General features: G+C 41.5%; 1 protein-coding gene across 2 annotated transcripts; it reads left to right on the top strand.

The window, feature by feature from the left end:
• On the top strand, positions 1-24,506 carry dhx15 (DEAH (Asp-Glu-Ala-His) box helicase 15). Of its 2 annotated transcripts, none has more exons than XM_029526406.1 (14): positions 1-230; positions 1,689-2,001; positions 3,065-3,258; positions 3,489-3,648; positions 4,913-5,131; positions 8,421-8,588; positions 14,348-14,434; positions 14,844-14,993; positions 15,486-15,594; positions 19,516-19,707; positions 20,743-20,865; positions 20,950-21,140; positions 21,874-22,043; positions 23,161-24,506. In XM_029526406.1, the coding sequence occupies exons 1-14, from the start codon at positions 223-225 to the stop codon at positions 23,276-23,278; spliced, it is 2,202 nt and encodes a 733-aa protein (XP_029382266.1). In that variant the 5' UTR covers positions 1-222; the 3' UTR covers positions 23,279-24,506. The 2 variants fall into 2 exon arrangements, with proteins under 2 accessions (XP_029382266.1, XP_029382265.1); XM_029526405.1 differs by lacking the exon at positions 1-230 and adding an exon at positions 255-392.

Raw genomic sequence — 24,506 nt, 5'->3', positions numbered from 1 at the left:
TGTGTTTGTGTCTGTGTCTGTCTGTCTTTGGCGGGCACATCATCATCCCGACCGAGAGGCAGCAGACCTCCCGCATCCCCGAACCGCTGCACCGTGTCTGCAGGGACGGCAGCGCCATGTGCAGGACTCGGTGAAGCCGGGACTTCCTCTCTCCGCACCGCGCTCACCGGGCTCTCATAAATAAACCGCAGCGCTACGACTCATTTTGCCAAAAGGATAATAATGATGAGGTAAGAGCTTCCGGTCGCCATTTTGCCGGAGTTGAACGGTTTATGGAGAATGTGCATGGAATGATGAGTCGTTAAGTCGGACACCGGGGACAGGATGTCCAAGCGACACCGTGTAGATTTAGGCGACGAGTACTCCTCCGCTAAACGGCGGTCATGTGTGGGGTATGTCCCGTTAGCATGAAGCCGGAGAAACGTCCTGCTGTTGCGGCGTGGTGTAACGCTGCCGTGCTGTTTGTTTTTGTCCCGTTGCTAACTAGTCGTGCTAACAATAAGTCTCAACAACTTTAGCTAGTAAGATACTGTGCTTAATGGGCTAAAGTGGCTAATAAAGCTAACTTAGCAAACAGTTATTTTTTTAGCCATTGGCCTGAACTGGATTGCACGTGGCTAGGTGCTAGCCAGTGCTAGGCTACATAGAAAATACAGCGTAAATACAGTTAGCAGGTCAGAGCGGACACTTGGTTGTCGGTGCATGTGGCGTTTAGGGAATGTAGGAGGCAATAGGTGACTGCGCACAGGACCCCCCACCGCCAGGCTAATGTTATCCGCTCAGCAACATGCTGTATCAGATATTACCGCCATGCCAGACACAAGTCAGCATCAGTGGATGTTTTTCTATTGAGGTGAGCACAGTCAAGCGGGCACTGTGCTTTAATACGCTTCTGTAAATCACCGACGGGCCTCCATAAGTTCAACCGACCAGGCTGAGCTGTCTCGGTTGGTCTGTTGTCAAGAGACCCCGAAGGGGGTCACTGCTCATTTGACATAACCTTGATCCTATGGAGGAGAGAAAAATTCATAATCAGGATATATAAACAGCACACTGTGTGAGGTATAATGTTCCACAAACAAGAGACAGTAGCATCATCTGTGGAGTGCAGGCTGCAGCCTCCCCACAGTCAAGGACACTGAAGGTGTCTCCATCCAGACAAGCTGTTTGGTGGTGATGCTCCCCAGCTCTCTAGTTGTTATGCCTGGCATCACTGTTGTTGTCAGCTCATTTCTGTCATGCTGTATTCAGCAGTCATGCACACATTCAAAATAGATAGTATATCTAGCTCTAGATCACCATAACGCTTTTTCCAGTTTGATATTTTCCATATGAAACTGTAAAATAACTTTTTTGAAATCAGAAAAAAAATTACTCTGACTAGTTTAGTCATGACCTTTGCATGCTACACCTGATTAGGCCACTGTGAATAAAAATTAGCTTTAACCTTTTCAAGGTATGTATGTATGTGTGTGTGTGTGTGTGTGTGTGTATATATATATATATGGGTGGCTATGGATACCCATTTCATGTTGTACTGTTTGTTTAATCTCCTGTTGTGTATTTGTTGGGCCATTTTTCATCAAAATTATTGCATGCATCCATGCTATAGCTTGGGCTCGTGATGTGTATGTGATGGAATTTTCTTGGCTTGTTGCAATGCTTCATCAAATCTTAACTTCTCACAGGCGTGACCATGGCAGGGACAGAGAACGTGATGAACGCTCAAAAGATCGAGACCGGGACAGAGGCAGGGATGGGAAGTCATCTGCGGTGCCGAATAACTTAGCTGCATGCAGTGGCGGTTACCTCAAGCAAAACCCTATACAGCAGCAAATCAACCCCTTCACCAACCTGCCTCACACCCCACGCTACTGTGAGATCCTGAAGAAGCGGCTGCAGCTCCCTGTCTGGGAGTACAGAGAGAGCTTCACTGACATCCTGATGCGGAACCAGTCCTTTGTGCTGGTGGGGGAGACAGGCTCTGGAAAGACCACACAGGTAGAGAGGGAGATGGTCTAGTTTTCATATAAACATTTACTATAACTTGACTGAAATGTGCCAGATTAAATAAAAATTTGACAGTGATAAAATTGGTGTTATAACATTTAAAAAAAAATCAGGGTGTATTGAACAGATGCTGCATTTCAAATAGTGTCTCTGGAGCAGATCCACAGTATGTGGTTATTAGATGTAAGTTCTTGAAATGGATGGGTTGTCTGTTTTAAAATTTGCAAGAGAGAAGATTAGAGTAAATTACTAGTTGGACTCCTCCTGAGGGGAATATAAACTATCTTCCAAACACGTTTGAAATGAAATGATGTACTTGTTTGTGCTTTTTGGTTAATGCTTAAAAATGTATGTGTTCTACACATTTCTCATGAGGTTTTGAACTTTTTAACAGGAGTTATATTTATGGATCTTTTTAAGGGATTATGATCCAAAATGATCATAGTAGTGATCATAGTAAAATAGTATTTCTTTAATGTTATGGTTACACAAACAAAACACTGCATTTATATTTTATTTTAATACAAATACAGAATAAGTAACATAACATAACAGTAACATAAAAGGTTGAACTAAAGCATAAAATAAAATTTTAAGAGCGTTAATTGTGCTGGTTAATGATTCAACAAACACAAGCTGGTGCTGACAATCAGTTTTATCCAGATTCTATTTCTGTAGGTGAAAGTGTCATCTTGTCTTTAAAATTGAATAATTTCCAAATGGTAATGATTAATGAAACTCAAGCCAACTACCATAGAGTGGATCTCATGGTCTCTACACTTAAGACATGTCTTCACAAACTCCTTGTGTTTTGGAGCTCAAAGCAAGAGCATCCCTCCAGTTAAATTTTGACAGTTAAGATATTCACAGGTGTTTTCTTTCTATGGAATAAGCAGACTGTAGTAATGCACTTTCAATTTGTAGTCCTATGTTTAATCTGTAATTTTTGAAGACGTGTGGTGTGCCGCATAATTAATTTCATCCCCTTCATCTCCCTTCTTTGTCATTTCCTTGTATTTCTTCAACCAAACCTGAGTTATTTGCTCTTTTCCAGATTCCTCAGTGGTGTGTGGACATGGTGCGGTCAATGTCGGGACCAAAGCGAGCAGTGGCCTGCACCCAGCCCAGGAGGGTGGCAGCCATGAGCGTTGCCCAGAGGGTGGCTGATGAGATGGATGTCATGCTGGGCCAGGAGGTGGGCTATTCCATCAGGTTCGAGGACTGCAGCTCTGCCAAGACCATACTCAAGTAAGAGGACCTTTTTAAAGATCCTAATTTGTTAGTTTTTGAATTCACTGAAACCCATCTTGATATTTTTTTCACAGCACAATAATTTTTTGCTTGAGAAAGGAAATGTCTCATTGTGGGAAATTTTAAGATGAGTTTTATTCAAATAATAAAGTTGTGCAGGTTGAAGAATCCTTTGTATGTGATTGTCTCTTTTCTCACCATGCGAGATCTCTTGTATTCACCCGCAGGTACATGACAGATGGAATGTTGCTGCGGGAGGCCATGAATGATCCCCTGCTAGAGCGCTATGGTGTCATCATCCTGGATGAAGCTCATGAGCGCACATTAGCCACTGACATCCTCATGGGTGTCCTCAAAGAGGTTGTCCGACAGAGGCCTGACCTCAAGGTACAAACGGGGGTTTCTTTGAGGGCCTTAATTTTAGGATTTGCAAGCAGGTATATGAATTCAAATAAATCCCTAATCTGAGAGTAGTAATTTATCCAAAACATTCATTGTTTGTTCTGGGAGATCAACTCGTCGCTTTTATTTTTCCAAATATCCAAACTTGATGTTGAAAATACTCTTGACAATCTGTTTGCATAAATATGCCCCACTTAATGCCTACAAAACATTGTAAAAGCTCTAAATATTATATTCCCTGTAGGATAAGTCAGTCACATCCGGTATTTATGTCCCTCTTTTGTCACTCCTTCCTTTGATCACATTTTTCCTGACAGTGTCCCCATGTCTGACAGCTGTGTGTCTGTTAAGGCGAAGAAATGTTGCTGTTAGGCTCAGGAATCTATTCTGCACAGCAGCACTAGTGGAGATTGCTCCCAGAGTCAGCCCCATTTTAAGCCAATCAACCAGGGGAGAAACAGCAATGTGTCGAATGTGGATGGACGCATGGAGGCAGGCAGAAGTTTTATAGGCAGTGTGTGCCAGACATAATTCTCATACAGCAGATGGATAATGACTAGTTGTTTGTCAGTGTGGAATCAAAGGTTAGATTGTTGTTCGCAGACTGTTAAATGAGGTCTAGGTTATTGGGAATGATCATCCACGCACACCCCTCTATCTCCTTCATCCCCATCTCCTACCAAATTTGAAAGTTTAATTTGCCTTGATTAAGAGCAATTATGATGTCTCACAGAGCGTAAAGCGAAATGCAGAGACGCTGGCCCCTGAAAATGTTTGAGATTGAAAATGGGAGACGTATTTCCCATCAGAATCCTAATGCGCTCTATCTAATGGCTTTGAGAGAACATTGTGTACCCAATATCAGGAACAAGAGCTGTCATAGCTGTGTGTAGGTCAGTGACTTGGAGTATAATGTCAAGTTTGACACCATGGACACTATCTTAGGTTTGTGCCAATGCACCCATCCTATATTCAAGTTCAGAGTAGCATCCTTCTTGTTTAACGTTTTGAACTCCTCATATATCCTGTATTATGTTGTGCCATAATCCGCTGTTCCCTCATCCCCAATCATCACTAAACCGTTCTAGATGTTAACTCATTCTTTACTTCCACGTTCCCACGTTGCTATTGCCATGAACACTGTTTTTATTTTTATTTTTATCTTGTATTTCACCTCTATTTTGAATACTGTGTCCTTTACAAACTTTTCTCACTTCCCTCTCTCTCTTCTGTGCCTTTATTTTTACAGGTTATTGTCATGAGTGCTACACTCGATGCTGGCAAATTCCAGGTGTACTTTGACAGTTGCCCACTGTTAACGATCCCCGGAAGGACGCACCCAGTGGAGATTTTCTACACACCAGAACCGGAGCGGGATTACTTGGAGGCAGCCATACGGACTGTGATCCAGATTCACATGTGTGAGGAGGATGAAGGGGACGTTCTGCTCTTCCTCACCGGACAAGAGGTACAATTAATAGCCCTCATTGGAGTACCTGTTTTCTTTATTCATAGTTTCAGGTTTAACAATTAATCAACTAATCATTTCAGCTCATGTATGGTTATTTTTTTTGTCCTCATCAGAAGAAATTTCTAGAATGTTAATTTTAATGTAATTCCATATATGGTTTATGTTTATTCACATACATGTGAAAACAACAATTTGCACAGGAAATTAGTAATCATCAGACTGATAGATAGATAGTTAATGCATGTCAGTGTCGCTGTTTGAGAAACCACCAAGACTTGCACAGCGAAGGAAAGAAAATGAACAAGGAGTGACCCACATTTTGCCTTTCCAATGAATTTCTTAAATTAAGTCCTTTATTTATTTCTTTTTCTTCCCTCGCCCTGCAAATGTTGTCCACTGATGTGTAATGGAGGGCAGGGTTCATGCCCAACATGATGAATTTTGTCACAGCTGGGTGCACACAGACACGCGTGCGCACATACGCAGAGACATGCACATACACTAGCTATTGCTTGTCAGAGCCTACAGTGTCTTTGCAGGTTTGATTAAATGTTTTTTGAGTACATGTGGTAACTTTGAATCTTGTTGTTGTGTCTGTATTACTTCCACAATCACATTTTGTAGCAGCATGTTTATTGGCAGTAATTATTTGTCACTCAGCAGCGGCAGCTTGACCGTTGCAGAATACCTTTGTCAGTTTCCATTAGTCAAAGCATGATCAATATGCAGCTTGTTAAGAAGGGAGTGAAGTCATTGGAGGGCACGGCGTTTGAAGTGGTCTCCTTTGAGGCCTGGTAATTGATTTTCGATTACGTGATATCCCAGCTGCTCAGACGGCCAGCAACATTGATAGTCACTTGTGCAGAGATTTTTTTTTTTTTTTTTTTTTTTTTTTTTTTTGCGATTAGATATAATTTGTTGATGCATATTCCACCCCCTCTGTACTGTGTCAGGCTAAGGCATTATTGAGCGCACTCCCATAGCGAGTTCATTATCAGCCCTTGCTAATTGGGTTAAAGGAGTTCATGTGTGTTACATCTGGCTGAGGTGGGTGTTCAAAGAGGTGCTGCAACATGCCTCTCAAACACTCCCTAACCTTGTCAGTCTCCCAGCAACATTGATAGAGACTAATGATCAGGAGGCAGATCTATTGCAAAGCCCAAAACTCTTTTTATCTGGCTGTTTCATTTCAGATGAATGCGAAATGCACAGTGCTTAGTTCATCTCTCTTCTGCAGTTTTTCTGAGAAAAACAAATAGAACTGTAGCACCAACCCCAAACCAGAAAGTCAAAACTTATCACAGCTGTTGAGCAAAGATAAGTCCTAATATTTAAGCTTACCCCTCAGCAGCTAACATCAAAACATGGGGATTGGCAGGGGGGTTGTTTGCGAGTCAAGAGGAGCTCCTAAATGTGTCGGTTATTAGCTTGGCTGTAGATTGTTGCTTCTGGGGTCGCAGGGAGAAATGGTGGACAGGTTCCCAACACTGGCCAACTGCCCCTATGCGTGTGTACGCACAGACACACACTCTGTCTTCATGTCCCTAAGGGACAGCCAGCCAGCTTGCTTCCAGCGCTTTGGCAAACTGGTCCATTTTTTTCTTCATGGCAGCTGCTGCATCCAGAGGCTTGATAGGCTATTAATACCCAGGATAATTTTACCAATCCATTCAGATTTACCATTTTCCACTTGTCACTGTGTTGATTAAGAGGCACATGGCCATCAGCAGGCTTTGACTTAATGCAATGAACAAGGAGACAAACAGGGCAAATAACACATCTCCAGTCCTGAAGGAAAACAGGAAACATCACCATGGTGCCTTTTCATGTCGAGGCAAGTGTTACTGGCACAAATGAAGTCACTTTCTGCCATGTGTTAACGAAAGTAATCTTGTTGTGCTTTCAGAGAACAACAGTGTCTAAGGATGTTGTTGCGGTGGCATACAAAATAAAAAGATGTATGAATTACTCAGATGCTCTTTATTTGGCCACAACCACCAGTAACGTTGCTATTCATTTTGGGAATCTGAAAGTCTGTTCATCATGACACTCTAAAGAACTGCTGCATTGTTCCCATGGGCCTGCAGGTGGTGCAACAGCATAGGCTGTAATGTGACACGTAGTAACTGGTGCTTCATGACGATTAAATGATTGTTGTGCAGAAAATAGTTATGAACAGTCGAACAGAAAGCTGTTACACGTTGGTCTGGGACATACCAGAAACTACTTAAAACCTTCAAGTGTGGTCATGTTTATGCACATATGGGACAGGTAAAATAAAGCACATTTTCCCATGATGGTTACATCTGTGGTATATGTGGGTGTGTTTAGTTAATTTAATATTGTATTCCAATAGACCTATTGAGTATAAGATCAGTCCCTGTGTACACTTTTATGTGCTCTTATTCCTGGTGTTACTCAGGTCCTCTGTCTGTCTGCCAGCCCACCAGCTCTAGAACGATCAGCTTCACTAAACTGATCTGCCACACGTAATAACTGGTGCTTCATGAGGATTAAATGATTGTTTTCCAGAAAACAAGGAAAATAATTCTGAACAGCAGAACAGAAAGCTGTTACATGTTGGTCTGGGACATACCAGAAACTACTTAAAACCTTCAAGTGTGGTCATGTTTATGCACATAGGAAGTAGGTAAAGGAAGTAGGTAAAATAAAACACATTTTCCCATGATGGTTACGTCTGTGGAATATGTGGGTGTGTTTAGTACATTTAATATTGTATTCCAATAGACCTATTGAGAATAAGATCAATCCCTGTGCACACTTTTATTCTGGTGTTACTCAGGTCCTCTGTCTGTCTGCCAGCCCACCAGCTCTAGAACGTTCAGCTTCACTAAACTGATGTGCCGTGATTTGCCGCTGGTTATGCATCAGTGCTGCAGTCTCATCTCACATTCCCCTCCACAATACTGCACTGTGGAATAATGAACCCTGTTTGAGTCTGTCTGGCTTTGTATGTGTGTGTGTGTGCCAGCTGAGAGTGCGCGTCCATGTTTTCCGTGATTGCGGCATTTGACAACAGAGCCACGGGGAGTTCAGCAAAGCATACTGCAGTCCAGGTTTAATTTCCTCCGTCAGATGGAGTGATAGTTAGAACAAATGTACTGTAGCAGGGAACCACCGATTCCCCAGCCGTCTCCCCTCGCCATGCCCTATCATCTAGAGTCACCACCATTGTTTATCCAGGTGTTGTTCAAATCGTGTTTAGATTTTTATGTTTGCATACCCAAGTGATGCCCGCATTAATTATTGTGCTTCTATCTTTCAGGAAATTGACGAAGCCTGCAAGCGCATCAAGAGAGAGGTTGATGACCTGGGGCCTGAAGTTGGTGATATCAAAATCATTCCATTGTACTCCACACTGCCTCCACAGCAGCAGCAGAGGATCTTTGAACCACCCCCACCCAATAAACCAACTGGTGCCATCGGAAGGAAGGTATAACTGCCTTGTTGCTGTAAAAACACTCAGAAGGGTTGGTTCAGGGAGGGCGGTTGAGGGAGAGAAGGTAAGTAAAAGGGAATTGAAAGGAGTTGATGTAGAAAGGACAGATGGGGAATAAGGTGGGTAGAGGAAGAGAGCTGGAAGGTAGTGACTGAAACTTTTTTCCCTTTCTCAGCTTTAGTGCAGAACTGACACACAACATATGCTGCTTTTGTCAGCATGCGCTGCTCTGCTCTAAATTATAACTGGGGTATTACTCACGCCCTCTGAGCCTGAGGAAAGTATTGCATTCTCAGTCATTTTTATCTTTCCACTACATTTGCACATGCCCTGCTGCTGCTCAGGGAGGAGGCCTTAGACCTTTGCTGTCTGGTTTGGGAAAGGTTATATAAGCTGACCAAAACCATGGGTTTTTCTTCCACTGTATATCAGGATGTTCTTCAACCTCTTAATCTCAGAGCAGTGCTTGATCCTCTCATTGATACAGACACAAGACAATTCCTCTCTTTTGTGTGACAGTTTCTATTCAGATGGGCTCATCACGAGAGTAGTGGCACCACCTGTGCTGCCACACTGTTGGCCAGAGATCTGACAGAATATCAGAATACCATCACTGCCAGTGAATGAGCAAACATTCACCCCCAGCATCTGAAAGGGGACGTTGTTGATAAATGACTCATTGCTACAACCCCTCTAATTGATGGAGATCAGGCTGACATATGAGCAGAGAAAAATATTTATGGGCTGTCAAAGTTAAATGAATTCCGATACTTAAAAATGCTGAATTTAACCTGGATTTTGGGAATACAATGTCAATAAATATGCAATAAATCTAAAATTTAAAATGTATTATTTGACCATGAGCTCACTTATCCAGTTCATATTTCTGGGTTTTGCAAGAATGTTTGGATGATCTATTTGACTCTCGTCTCATCTCCTGTTATAGTCTTAATTTTTATTGTTTTAACTATTGAAGCTGAGTGTCACGTGGGCTGTGCAGTTTTAAGGGGTCCAAGAGCTCCACTTTGATCTTTGATCTAGCTTTACCAAAGTTCAAATGTCAATAGTCAACTTCTTGACTTTGCTGGTCTGACATGAACGATGGAGTATTGCTTCTGCCTCCTGACTACCGTCTCCTGAATTCCCTGGAGTTGAGTTACTTCAGAGGTGAATACAGCAATGATGCTGTGAACACTGATTTCCTGTTTCCCCCAAGATCAGATTTCTCAGGTGATTGTCGACTCGGTCGAGGTGGCAATCTAAAGTTGCTATGCCAGAAGTAAATGTGCTTCTCCATATCTGAGGGAGCAACCCATCAAGTAAAGAATGCAGAGATGTCATCCAAGCCAGCCCAAGAGGAAGTAGTGAAAAAGGATTAATGTTCACCGTGTCTGCAGCTACGCATGCTAATGACTGCATTAGGCACCCCTCAATTAACATAAAGCAGTAGCTCGTCATTGCTCCATTTCTCTACGAAAGCCGGTGATCTTCCATTTTTGAACAGTTTAATCATTTAGAGCCAAGGCAGCAATTGACTAATTACAAACAAAGACTATAATCTCACTTTGCTTTCCAGCGTCTTAGAGATTGTCTCTAACAAATGTGCCATGATGAGTGTTAGGTTTGTTTTTAGCATTGTCACGTTTGGAATATTCCCTTAAATGTCAGTCGTGATTCCACTGCATATCCATTTCAATGAGCTTTGAATTTGGGTGCGCCAACACTGCCCAAGGCACGTTCTACTTTCCGCAGTTGGGGAAAAGGCTTTATTTGTCAACAAGGCTGTATCTCCCAGCAGGGAATGTGAAAGATGGCCCATGTTAGCCATAGCGCTTGCTCCCATGCAGGTAATAACCCAGAAATAACATGCAAAGATGATGCTCTAATGATATTACTGATGAAGAAGCCAGGATTATCCAGTGCAGAAACAGACTTGAAGGAGCCAGCCTGTATTCAGTGTAATGGCCCCAGCCTGGATAATCCTTCAGAATCAATGCAGTCAATGAGGCCACCCATATGATCATGAATGCGAGAGGTTGTCATGTGTGGCATCTGCCGGAGAACTGACTGTGTCTGACCGCGAAGGGCAGCACAGCCTCACCGATTTCATTTTTTAACTGGACTTTGAAGCATTTAATGCCTTTAATTCCTTGCTGAGATGTTGGCATATAGTGTCTGTCATGAGCCGCTGTCTGACAGCCAGCTCTCTTTGTTTGGCCAGCCACTTTCCTTTCAGACTGCCTCAGTGTGGCTAATTGCTTTCACAATGTGACTCCTCTATACCTTTGGGCTTCTGAGAGCTCCTCTCCTCTGCTGGAACTTAACAAGCTGTAACCTGGGGCTTCCCAATGAATTGGGAACTATCTGAGTTTTGCGTTTTACAACCTAGGACATTTTGGATATTATGCAAATAAAAGATGAAAGCAGGATGTCAAACTTGATGATGTAGTTTTTCAGTCTGTTTTATTGGATGCATTATAATGCAGGATTGTGTTACGTGCAAATTTTTTCCCGCAATACTTAGATCTGTGTTGGATCTTCATTCCTGCCAGACACCCCTGGCACACCTTTTCTTACTTAGTTGATACTGCTCCAACTCCAAAAGGCCTCTGTAATTGATCTTCATTATTGTTCTTTTATGGCTCCTTGTCTTTTTGATACACATGCAGTAGTAAAATTATGGTTATTGCTGTTCTTGGTTGAGCAGCAAAGATGATGACAACAATAAAGATGGCCATCACCATGGGCAACCCTTAAAAGTAGTTGCAAATTTGATGAAGAAATACTTTAGTAGTAGTAGTGAAGAAGTACTTTCAGAAACTCATCTAGCGCAGGTAGCAAACAGCAGTGAGTGAAGAAAACTCACATTGTCATGTAGTGCTCATGTCAGTGTCCTCTGGACCACCACAAGACATCTATTCACAAGATAGCACTGTCTGGTCATTTTCATATGGATATGGATGCTCACTGCCTTCTGTTTATCCCTCTGTTTGAATACTAAAGGGAATGACTCTTTCGATAGGTGAATTACCTGAGGTCAAGGACTTAATGCAGGGGAGAAAAAAGGACCTTCTTGGCATTAATAACTAAACAGTCAAGCATTCTTTGGCTAGAGAGAAATCCTCACTAAAAGGTGGGATTTAAAAGTCTCTCGGGCTCACAGCTTGAAGACAGCTGAAGAGGCACAGCTACAAAGGAAGTGTGTCAAGTGTGCAAAATTGGTTCTGTGGACCTGTATCAGCAAAGACTACAGAGAACCATTTTGTTTTGTGCTTGGCATTCTGTCATAAAGAAATCAGACTGCTACCACCAAGTGACTGCTCAGGTCAGCCTAAAGCTTTTTCCTGTCATGGTAGATGTTGAGCAAGTAAGCAAGAGAAAGATTTTTAAGTGTGGAGATATGATTTTCCAAAACACCCACCTCCATATTAAGCTGTGACACCTGCAGTGGCAGCTGCCAATTGAGTGGGCAAAGACCTGACTGCCACAGTTTGAGGGTGATGATGAATCTAAAAGATTTCTCTGTCCAGTTAGTTTCCTCTGTTATATAAGGACAACTCACCCTTGCGTTGGTCAAGCTTCATGTGAGATCAGCTGCAAGTTTATTTGCTCCTCCCCTCTTTCTTATGCCCCCTGTTTGTGAATATCCTGACAGCTAATGACCTATGAGGTGATGTGATTTTTTTTTTTTGTTTGTTTTCTTCTTTCCTCCAATTAAACTGTCATTTCTCATAGTCAGTCTTGCTATAGGGGATAATTGTTATATAAGAAGATCTGAGACTGGGAAAAGGTAAAGGTTCACAGTTCATTCCTTGTATCATTGGACTGCTTTTCCTGGCTTGCTGTATTTCTCTGTTAATGACATCTGCCCTGATGCGGAAATCAACTCCCACACAACCACTATGTTATCACTATGTTATCATACCCTCAGATGATCAAAACTGCATTATCATGTATGAGCTATGTTTAAAAAAAATAAGGAGTTTATTTTTCTTTATTTCCAGAATTTCAGAATGCCCACAACTGTCTCTTTACCTTCCTTTGAAACTTACAAGGAATTGAAACCAACTTTTTCAGCATATATAGGCACTGATTGACTGAAACTGGGCTTAAAAATGTGGATTCTGCTGTAGCTAGAGGCATACACCTGTCTCCTGTCTTTTCTCTGTGGGCTATGCTGGAGACATCTATGCCGGTTAACATCAAGAATGTAAATGCACATCAGGTCTGTGGCAGTGGTCTACTTCTCCTGCTGGTGTCTGATGGTCGATGGGTTGCTGTAACTGAAGAGAGGGGACAGACTCAGCAGTTTGGCACATCAAGCAAAGTCAGCGCCACTACAAAGTGCAAATTTCTGCTCACTGTCATTGTGGATTAGAAAAGAAAAAACAGCAACTGCATGTAGTATCATTTGTCATATTTTCTTATGCATTAATGATATAGTCAAAGCATCAAAAGTAAACATGTGGCTTAGTTTTGCTCTTGATGACAAATTGATTGAGAGAATGTCACCTTCTCAATTACTGTTGGAGAAAATAATTGTGTTGTCTGTGATCAAGCAAAAATACGGCCTGATCAGATATCTCAGATCCATCAATTGATGTTGGGGTAGCATCAACAGGTGACATTCATTATTGAAAAAAAATCCATATCTTCATTATCTGTGTCCTCCATTAGCCACTCATGTCCATGTGATGGGATAAAGATCCTCCTTCTGACTTTTGTCATCATAAGCGTTGATAGTCGACAAGTTACTGTCAAATCTCAGACGTTTCAGCACAAATTTAAACAGGCATGCTATTATGGAAATGCTGTAAGACCTTTCTCATGGTCAGTTCACGATTTTAAAAATGTTCCAAATTAAAGTTAATGCTTTGCATTTTGGTGTATCTGTGGTGGTGTTTGCAGCACCGCTTTGACACAGCCGACTTTGCGTAACACACAGAGCCAATCAGTGACAATGAGCTGTGCACACTTAGCGTGTCTGCAGACAGCAGTGCGCCATATTTCCAGACATGTGCTGGGCTCACAATAGAGATCTACAACAGCCGTGATTCCTAGGGGGGGGGGAAAAGAGACTCTGATGAAAGCAATAACCATTGTTGAGCTCTCAGTGTGTTGAAAAGCAGGTCACATAAAAGGAACCATTACATCAACAATTTTCTGCAATTTTTTTTCTTTTTTTTTTCTTTTTTTTCTTGAAAATTTCAGAAAAGAGCTTTCCAGGAGAAGCAACCTGGCATCTTCACAGTAGCAGCAACATGCTGAGGACAGTTAGACAGGAACTCCAACCTCATACACACATCATAACACAAAGGACAGAAGTAATGCATTTGGACGGGACACTGAGCACCTTACTAGCTCTCCCCACAAGTACATTGAAAACACATTGAACTTGATTGCAGGAACTGATGTGGGAGACCCCTGATGGGTTGCTTTACAGTGTGTAAAGAGCACAACAGAGACATCTCTACAGGCTTTTTCAGTCAGCTGGCTCACATCAAGTTAAAGCAATGCTGATATCTTCATTTGTTTCGTCTCTTTTCTTCCTCATGTTTAAAAATTACTACACTTTTATAATGGTCAGAAATTGCTTCAGTCTTTTAAAAAATGTCAATTTGTCTGTGTTTGAATGTGCAATTGTGCAATGGATTTGCTAAATAATCATAAGGCTGAGGTCTTGTAGGTTTATCCAAGGTCCCTGCCCCCGACAGGGCGATCATTTTTTAACCCGCGTGTTTTCATTTCCACAGGTCGTCGTGTCAACAAACATCGCTGAGACATCCCTGACCATTGACGGTGTGGTGTTTGTAATTGATCCCGGATTTGCCAAGCAAAAGGTTAGCTTCCTCACGCCTTCCCCCCACTGCCCCAATCTTCTCCTACCACTCTTTATCTGCTGCGATCATCTGCGTCTGTTGCCTGAGAATCCCCAGATAAACACAGCAGTGCACACCTGACAAAGATGGAAAAGCCAGTTATTCATTCCTCTGACATTTCACCAGCCCGGAGCCAAGTCGGTGCAAAAAGAGATTATATATGCGGTGTAGTGGATTGTGTGTGTATGTGTTATTGAAAATCTTTTGCTTGCTGCTTGTATATATGGTCGACTGTGGGTGTTATTATGACTTAAGCTATTTATGTCTTCAACCTTTACCCCTCTAAAAAGTATATGTGAGTACAATTTTGGCTTCTTTTTTTTTTTCTCTCTCCCAACCTGAAATCAGTTTTGTCTTTTTATGCAATCAGGTATATAACCCACGTATAAGGGTGGAATCACTTTTGGTGACGGCTATCAGCAAAGCCTCAGCCCAGCAGAGGGCAGGTCGTGCTGGACGAACACGCCCAGGAAAGTGTTTCCGCCTGTACACAGAGAAAGCTTACAAGACAGAAATGCAGGTAAGAAACAACACAGTCTGAAAATTTAAATTCTGTGAGGGGGAGACAGACTTTTTATCCTCATACCTTACAATTCTTGAACGCCACAAGCTCTTTCTAACCTCCCCCCCTGAGCTGCCCTCAAGCCGGAGAAGCTCTCTGTTAGACAGCATTTGCTCTTACAACTCTATGATTCTTAGTTTTTACCTGAATTGTATTTCCTAGAAATTTAAACTTAACTACAGTGTCCCTCATAACCCGCGCTGAGCATCATTACTGCCTTGTGACAAATTAACATGTGGATGCTCAGTTCTCCCTTATAGAGCAATTCGTTTACAAGCAGAGTGGCAAAGGGAGTTTTTATTCAACATGTAAAATAACCCTACAAGTCCCCTAGACCCCTACTCTTTTTTTCAATTTGGCAAATAAGTGTCACATGAGGACATTATAAGATCCAGATTAATACATGTTGAATGCTCTTGGGCATTTCCTGTTTTCTTTTCACCAACACAGGACAACACATATCCAGAGATCCTGAGGTCTAACCTGGGTTCTGTGGTGCTGCAACTGAAGAAGCTTGGCATTGATGATCTTGTGCACTTTGACTTCATGGACCCACCAGGTTAGTATGCAAAAAAAGCATTTTTCAATCATTAAAAAATAATTTTTCTTCATATATATGAAATCATATTGACAAGTGATTGTCAAATAGCTGAACATCCTGTTACATTTCTCCCTTGTGTGGTAGTTTTTAGTGTCAGTCATCACACCCATCAATTTTCCCTCCATATTCAAACACTCACAGGCACTCTATAATCCAGTGCTACTTCTATTTTGTCTTGGAAAATACCTGTGCTCTTTGCAGCATGAAATCAGATTGTAGCTGTTGGCAGACTTTGCATGGTAGACAGATACAACAAATCTACCTAAGTGTTTCCAGCAGGTTGTTAATCATTGACCAAGGATGTCACCAGCCTAGCTATGAATGAAATCTCAAGGTTTATGACACTGGTGTAAAGTAAGACTAAGATTTTGATGTTCGGTGCATTTTAAATCAATACAAACTCAGTTGCCATGAAATATAGCAACATTTAGTTTAACCATGGTTGTTCTGATGTGCAGTATCAAATCTGGGTCGGCTGTGTCTCTTGGGAGCTTGGGAAAGACTACAAAGCAAAAATAAAGTGATCTTGGCAGATATCAAATACTGCATAGTGAATGTTGAGATTTGCAGATAAGTGCTCTGGCAGACACATCGGTAGCGTTTTGCTAAGTTTAGATTATCGTTTTTCAGAGTGAGAAAAGACAGTTATGTTTAAAATTGGTTTATGTTCTGACTTTCTCTGTTTGTACTTCTTAATTCTTGTGCTTCTGAATGATGCTGGATCTATTCTAAGACAGACCTTCTTGCACTGAAGCACAGAGTTATAGAGTTTCTCAGGAGAGTGTGTTCCTACATCTTCCTGAAGGGACCACCCCTCCTTTCCCTATCCCTAACCTCTCCCCCTCCTTTTCTCGCCATAATATAGTTTTCATCTCACCTCTGAGATTAAACCCATCTCTCCCCGTCCACTGTAGCAAACGCCATTTTGAGAATGAAATTGGTTACATCAATAGCACTGCTATCACCTTGGCTATTGCCTTCCCTTTATATTCCTCCAGTGAAACATGACTGACCTCCACCACCACCCCCACATTTCTCACAACACATAAGGGTAAGCACCAGCATATGGGATTGGCCTTGTCTGCTGCTTCTAACTGGGAACAGTGGGGTGAAGGGAAAGGAGAGGATTACAGTTTATTTATTTGATCCACTTGCAGCAGAGGGTTTCTCCTAACTAGGTCTAGAGCACACTGAAAGCCGGAGCTATAGAGTGCAACCAATTATGTCTGTGAGAGTTCCTGGACAGTTGCATTATAATATCTCATTATAGCTGATCAGTTTCAATACACTGTGTCGAAGGCCCGCCTCAAAGTTTGCGAACAAGTCAAAAACATGGCTCTGGAAAGTCAGGACGCTAAGGATGAAACAATGGCATAATATGATTTTGAGGGAGAGCTTGCCTCAAATCCTAAATGTGTGAAAATGAGGAAATCGCCAAAATTGTTCCAACCAAAAACTTAAAAACTCCATTTGAGGCCGAAGTGGTAATTATGGTAAGACTAAAATCTTGAATTGTTTCTTCATATTTATAATGCCAGTGCCAGGTACTTCTGTCCTGGTTTATGAGGCTGCACTTGCAGTTACTAGTGGAAATAACAAGCAGTAACCCAGGGAGCAATAAAGCTAATGGCTTAATTAAGAGGTCCATCAATAATTGGCCTTTTTCCATCATGCTGTGACCATGATCTGATTTTCTGCTGCACATAGCAGGCTACAGTGAAAGGAGGTTGGTAACCTGATAGAGAAGCTGGAGGTGTGCAGCTTGTACTTGGAGCTCTTTATTGAACTGTGGCTGCTCCCTCTTGTTCCATGACTCTGTGTAATACCTCAAACTGATCCGCTGTCAGAAAAAAAAAATGCCAAAATGACTGTTGTTTTGTTGAGACACTTTTGATGGATTGTGGTAAATGTTAAACTCACTGACACATTGTATTTCCTGTCATTTCCTTCAAATCTACGTGTCATTTATTTGCTATTAATGTGAATCTCTAGTTGTAGGAAACATTCACTATCCCAGTAATGCCACCACATGCAACCGCTTTATTATACTGCATACACACACACACACACACACACACACACACACACACACACACTCTCATTCATCCATCAGCGTGACGGGTTCAGTCACCGCTTGTGTTTTGTCAATGGATCGTGACTTGGCAGACATTTACTTAAATGAAAATCTTTTAGGTTGCCACTTCAAATTTGAAGTCATCTAAATTTGAGTGAAGGTATTTTTTCCCTGATAATCAAACTAATCAACCCCAAAATGCCAGTGGCTTTTTTCCATTTAAGCTTGTCCATAATCTTTAATGGATTCCTGATTTTCCTTTTACTGTGAACAGCTCAAATATCTGGTTTATTTTCCTCTTTGCGCCTCGCTCACTAAGCACAAGAGCGACAGTGTGAGCCAGCCAACCAAATGGAAAATCCAAAAGAAATCAGTAGCGATTTACACAAGGACTTGGCTTGGTGGGATTCATTTGCCTCATGACATTTCCAAAGGAGTACCTTTCAAAGCCAATGTGGTTTAATGTACCTTTAGCCTTTCGTCTCATTGATTTGGCCCTTGGTTAATATATCTGATTCTTGTGTGTTGAGGCAGTCAATACTTAGTTTCTGATGAGCTGCATTGTGTATAGATTGAATTTCCACACTGGTTCATCATGCTAGCAGAACTTGGAAATCAGATTTTCACTTTATGCTCAGCCCCACATAGGCTGTAGGTGTGGTTAGTAATGTGGCCACGACCCACTTTGTGTATTTTACTTTTTTTAAAAGTAACTTTGATACCCTGAATCAATATTTGTTAATCATAAAAAAAATGCCTCTCTGCTGTTGGAAATTGAATTTTTGGGAGCACTTGAAAGAAATGAAAGTGAACAAGGAGCATAGCCAGAGCTTGAAGCTAATTTTCAGTTAACATGCAACTGGTCATTAGGCTTCAGCTCTCGGGAGCCAAAGGTCAATAATTGCATCTGGGGGAAAAATCTTTTAACCAAACGGTGGAAGCCTTTTGTTTTGAAGCATTAAGTAGAAAGTTCTCCTGTAATTGCATTAGTTGTTTAGAATTGCCTGAGCCGGGAATGAAAAATGAGCTTTGCCATGATTACTTCTCTGCTAAGTTGTTGTCTAGTGTAACTCTGGTCATCACATGCTGAGAGCCTTCTCATTTTGATTCACCTTGTGCTCTACATGCCACAAAACTTGCCAACAGCCTCCCTTTGTTTGATTGTCTGTCTCTAGTCTAGTCTTAACTCTTGTTTGTTATCTATTAAAGACCCACATTCAGCTGTTGATGGAACTATTGTTTTCTCTTCCCTTTTTCTCCTGAGCTGAGCCAACAAGCAAGTTAATATCTGAGCTGATAACTACTGACCACATGGCATAAAATCCCATTTTAACTAATGTCCTCTCACCAAAAACACATTTGTTGCTGCAGTTACATCCTTATTTTGCCCTGGATACCTTTTCTTCTATTTGGGAAAATTATGTTTTGATATTAAATATCTTCATTGGACATTCTGTTTTGATAATGTACATACTTGATATCGCGATTTCTCAGTTTTGATACCAATTTAATTTGAATTTGGGAAGAAAAAAATATGCCCAACTGACCAAATCTGACAAATTCATTAATTTATTCAGCTCAATGTTATTTTCACTGGTGAATGAGCTCCTGATTATTTTCTGGATTCATCATTTCACCTTCTGTAGTAAACATGGAGTACTAGAATTCTGCAGATTCTAAATAGTTTTTCTCATATAATGCTGGTGACACTTTTTGAAATTGCTCTTTCTCTGAAATCAGTGTGTGTTTACCCACGAGACTAGAACATTTTGAATGGCCTGTGTCTCCCACTCTGTCTCCCCCAGCCCCAGAGACCCTGATGCGAGCCCTCGAGTTGCTGAACTACCTGGCAGCACTCAATGACGACGGTGACCTGACAGAGCTGGGCTCGATGATGGCAGAGTTCCCCCTGGACCCCCAGCTGGCCAAGATGGTCATCGCCAGCTGTGAATTCAACTGTTCCAACGAGGTCCTCTCCATCACTGCCATGTTGTCAGGTAATGCCCAGGGCTGGCCCGCTGTGTGGGGCTGAGCTGCTACTCTTTCTCATGGACCATGCTTCACAAATGGCCAGTGAGCTGAAAGGAAATTCACAGAGCAGTCTCCTACATGTGTTTGATCTCTGTATGTTATAGTTGTGTTTTTGCGTAAAGTTTTTAATAGGTCCATTTAAATCAAATGAAAATCTTAAGACATGATTTACGTCTGACTTCTCTGTGTGAGCAGTTCAGACCTGCATGGTCTTAATCTATGCAGAGTAAGTGTCGTGTGTTCCCACTGAATTTAACAACAAGGCAAATGGAGAATTAAGTTGGTGGTGTCAGCTATTATTTGTGAAGGACGGGAAAAATACATGTCTGGACAAAATGTATAGGTGTAGCTGGAGCAGCCCCAGCCGACTACAGCAGTAATTGCACTTCAGGCTTTCCAAAGCAGAATGCTGCTCATTGAGATGAATCTTGATGCCTTTGAAGGGAGTGCAAGGGTCTTTGAGTGGGGAAATGGATTTAAGTAGCTGTTTGGATGTGGTGTGCACTTAAAGCAGGTGTTTCAGGATGACAGGTTTTTGCTGAGTTCATTAGAGTAAGCAGCAAAAGTACACCTGAGAATGGTGCCACTACATCAACCAACCGTGAGGCTCAATAAACAGCTTTTACCCATTAAATCTACAATCAAGCAGGTTTGACATTAAGCAATTCAGAGCAAGTGCATTGAGGGTAGAGGGCAGAACCAGAGTCCTCTGGGTAATATATACACCACTGCTTTCAGTTAGGATGCTTGTTTGGACAGGGTGTCACATGTTCACTGTATCTTGTATAAAACCATAGAGTAGGGCATTAGGACCAAGAAGCCCACCCTCCTCCCCTGCTCTCCTTTCTCCTTCCCTTTTCCACCATAAACGCTTGGCAGTACAGTGTTCCCTGTGAAGTGCTCTGTGCCTCTCTTGAGCTGAGGCCTTGTTCCTCTCTCTGGGATTTGCTTAACTTATCCCCATGGGCGGCTGTGTTGGGGCCTATACCAACCTTGTCTAGTCCCACAGTGCTTCATCCGCCCCACGGAGGCTAAGAAGGTGGCTGACGAATCCAAGATGCGCTTTGCCCACATCGACGGAGACCACCTGACGCTGCTGAATGTGTATCATGCCTTTAAACAAAGTGAGTGGCCCAACTAGTCAGGTCACTTTTAACTGAGATTCTTGTTTGTTATAATTCATCAAAATGAAGGCTTTTCTCTCACAGACCACGAGTCCACCCAGTGGTGTTACGACAACTTTGTCAACTACCGCTCGCTTATGTCAGCGGACAACGTACGGCAGCAGTTGTCCAGGATCATGGACCGCTTCAACCTACCGCGACGCAGCACTGAGTTCAGCAGCAGAGACTACTACATCAACATCCGCCGAGCATTGGTCACTGGCTTCTTCATGCAGGTTGGTCATATCAACGCTCCTTCAAGCTGAACCTGCTGAAATTAAACATTGTCATTCTTTTTTCTCTGTTATTTGAGCTGATGAGTCTTTGAACTTGTCACTTCCTGAAGTTTTTCATTGATCAGTTTGACCATTTGAAAATGCATTGTGCAAAATATTTGTACTCACAAAAATGCAGCTAAAATTTACATTGTAAAGGTGTACCTTTCAACCACACACACATGCAGACATGCACATACACAAACAGCTGCTTTGTTTTAAACACATAACAAGAAATCATGTCAATTTGTGCCTCGCTCAGGGAAACAAATGGCATTTTACAAGAAGCCATTTTCAGGGCTACCTGAAACAAGCAATGTGACAAGTTGAATTATGGTGTTAATATTTAAATATTTGTCAACATTAACCTTTATCTCGCAAGAAAATTTGCGGTTCATGTTGGAGCTTTCATAGCATTTGAGATCATGTCTTTGTTTGGAAAGGCCTTTATTGAGACTGATTGCCTTGGTTAATCACAACAGCCACTGCAGCTTTTACCAAGTATTGGTAGAGTAGGAAGAAAATTCATCACTGCCTGATGAGAGTTTTATCGGTGTTATTAATTTAAATGTGATGGAACTGAAGAGATAACAAAAATTACGTGATATACCAACAAAGGCTTGTTTTCCTCTTTCTATCACAGTGGTTTTTTGTTTCTCATGATGACCTTCCTCTCTTCCTGTGCTGCTGACAGATCGCTCATCTGGAGCGCACTGGACACTACCTGACAGTGAAGGACAACCAAGTCGTGCAGCTGCATCCCTCTACTGTGCTGGACCACAAGCCTGAGTGGGTGCTCTACAACGAGTTTGTACTCACCACCAAGAATTACATCCGCACGTGCACTGACATCAAACCAGAGTGGTAAGTGTCAGCTATAGCAGTTTTAGATTTTTTTATTTTTTTTTTCCCACTAAAAGATTTGTTACAAAAGCACTGATTGTTTGATGAAGCATGCATTGGAGTTTTTCATCAAGTACAGTCATTGGAATATTTTGACAATGTTTTCACCTCATTATTCATGACTGAAAGGACAAACGTATCACTTGTTTTCTGGTTGTTTGATTCAAGTATACCTTTTTAATAAGGAGACGTCATTGATCATTTGTTCTTTTGTCCTGTTTCACTCAGCCTGTGTCAGATATCTTTGATTTCTGCACATAAGCACTTCATGTTTGCTAGTTAAAAAAACTGGTTATGATTATTCTTTTTTTCTTTTTTCTTTTTTTTTGGGGGGGGGGCATCCTTTTTGTTTCCATGGGTGCATTCACATATTTTAGTCCCTTTTTCCCCCACCCATACTTTAAAAGTCTACATTTTATAGAATTCACCCAAAGCTGCCTAAACTTGTGGAAAGATCTATCAGTGGGTAATGGACAACATACACCAGCAGTGAAACCACATGTCAACACCAGCACCTGTTGCCATGTATGTAAACCAGTGCACCGGCAGTGTTGTGACGCACATTGTTGTGTCAGGATGCACCATTATTGTTTTTCTTGGTATAAGCACACAGCAGTGCTTCAGAGAAGCAGCAGATTTATTACATTTATTCCACAGACCTGCAGACCCTGGCTACTGTACCTGACTACTGCTGTCTGCACAGCATTTCCAGTCTGTGCTATAGGAGTCCAGTGATTTGAAAGTTCTAAAATGATTTAAACAAATAACTGATCATCAGAGTGACTTTCATTCAATTCTGTCATCAGACTTACCAGATATCTGCCTAAAGAGAGCAAACTCTCATGGAGATGAGACACCACTCACCATCTTCACCACTGTCAGCTTGTATGTTCTCCACAGCCTTGCTGATAGTCTTACCTGTGTTTCCCTTCCTCCTCTGTGACCTCGTGCAATTACATTTCAAATTTGTTTTGGCTGCGCTGGCAGTGAATGCATGAATATGGGAGAACAGCATTCTGCCACAAGTAAACACCAAAGAAAATTTTTGTGACTAATGTTTACTTGCTTTCTTTCCTAGGTTGGTGAAAATTGCCCCGCAGTACTATGAGATGAGCAACTTCCCTCAGTGTGAAGCAAAGAGACAGTTGGAGCGTATCATTGCTAAACTCACATCCAAGGAATACACTCAATACTAAGAAGGTTTGCATGTACTGCAGCAGCTTCCTTAGTATTCATACAAAGAAAATCTGAACTCATTTGGCCTTTTTATTTTATTTTTTTATTTATTTTTCAACTTTTTATTTTTTTCATGTCCAACAACCTAATTTTGAAGTGGAGTTTTGTCTCTCCATGTTTAATGTATTTTCACACTGATGGATTGTGTCCAGTTGCTTGTCATTGTTTTTGGAGCCAAGAAGGGGAATTCCTTTATCGCACTATAAATTGACTGTGTGATTGGTGATCTGGACTTTGTCATTATCATTTTTGTCTGAAGCATGATAGTTTATGTAGATTTAAACATTCCTCCAAAAGACATGACAAAAAATCCCACCTCGGGGTTCTTGACTGGTGTTTTGCTTCTTCTGCTAAAGCACTATTAGTCCATGATGCTTTTGATCAAATGTAATTTATACTGTATTTTAATGCAGGCAGAATGTGATGTTCTCTTGTCATGGAGATACAGCAAGTGAAATAAGTATTGAACACGTCACCATTTTTCTAAGTAAATATATTTCTAAAGGTGCTACTGACATGAAATTTTCACCAGATGTGGGTAACGGCACATACAACCCACACATTCAAAGAAATCAAACCTTAGATGTCCATAAATTAAGTGTAATAAAATGGAACGACACAGGGGAAAAAGTATTGAACATGTGAAGAAATGGAGGTGCAAAAAGGCACCGAAAGCCAAGACACCAGCTGAAATCTATCAGTAATCAGAAAGCAGTCGTGCCTCTTGTCTCTGCAAATTAATATCAGCTGGTTCAGTCCCAACTGATGGCCTATAAAAAGGTGTCACAAGAAAGATGTCATGATGGGTAAAAGCAGAGAACTCTGTCAATTTTATTGTGGAAAAACTTACTGATGGCATTGGTTGCAGAATGTTTTCTAAACTTCAGAATATTCCAGTGAGCACTGTTGGGGCCATAATCCGGAAGTGGAAACAGCATCATTTCAACATAAACCGGCCCCGACCAGGTGCTCCTCGCAAGCTTTCTGATAGAGGATTCAAAAGAATTATCAGAATGTTCCCAAACACACAGCCAAGTAAACTCTTAATTTATGGACATCTAAGGTTTAGTTTCTTTGCATGTATGGGTTGTTAGAGAAATGCTGACGTGTACTGACAATTATTTTACCTGCTGTATTAAGAGGGGCACATTTCCTGTCAACTGTTCAACTTAATAAAATGACTTTGCA

This window comes from Echeneis naucrates, chromosome 18 (genome assembly GCF_900963305.1).
Source record: "Echeneis naucrates chromosome 18, fEcheNa1.1, whole genome shotgun sequence".
Classification (NCBI taxonomy): Eukaryota; Metazoa; Chordata; class Actinopteri; order Carangiformes; family Echeneidae; genus Echeneis; species Echeneis naucrates.
The sequence above is the reverse complement of the archived record's forward strand: the minus strand, read 5'-3'. Positions and strand labels throughout refer to the sequence as shown.

Coding starts and splice junctions, on each gene's coding strand:
- dhx15 (XM_029526405.1), top strand. CDS start 325: ATGTCCAAGCGACACCGTGTAGATTTAGGCGACGAGTACTCCTCCGCT. Junction 14,435..14,843: donor CCGGATTTGCCAAGCAAAAG/GTTAGCTTCCTC, acceptor TTATGCAATCAG/GTATATAACCCACGTATAAG. Junction 19,708..20,742: donor CATCACTGCCATGTTGTCAG/GTAATGCCCAGG, acceptor AACCTTGTCTAG/TCCCACAGTGCTTCATCCGC.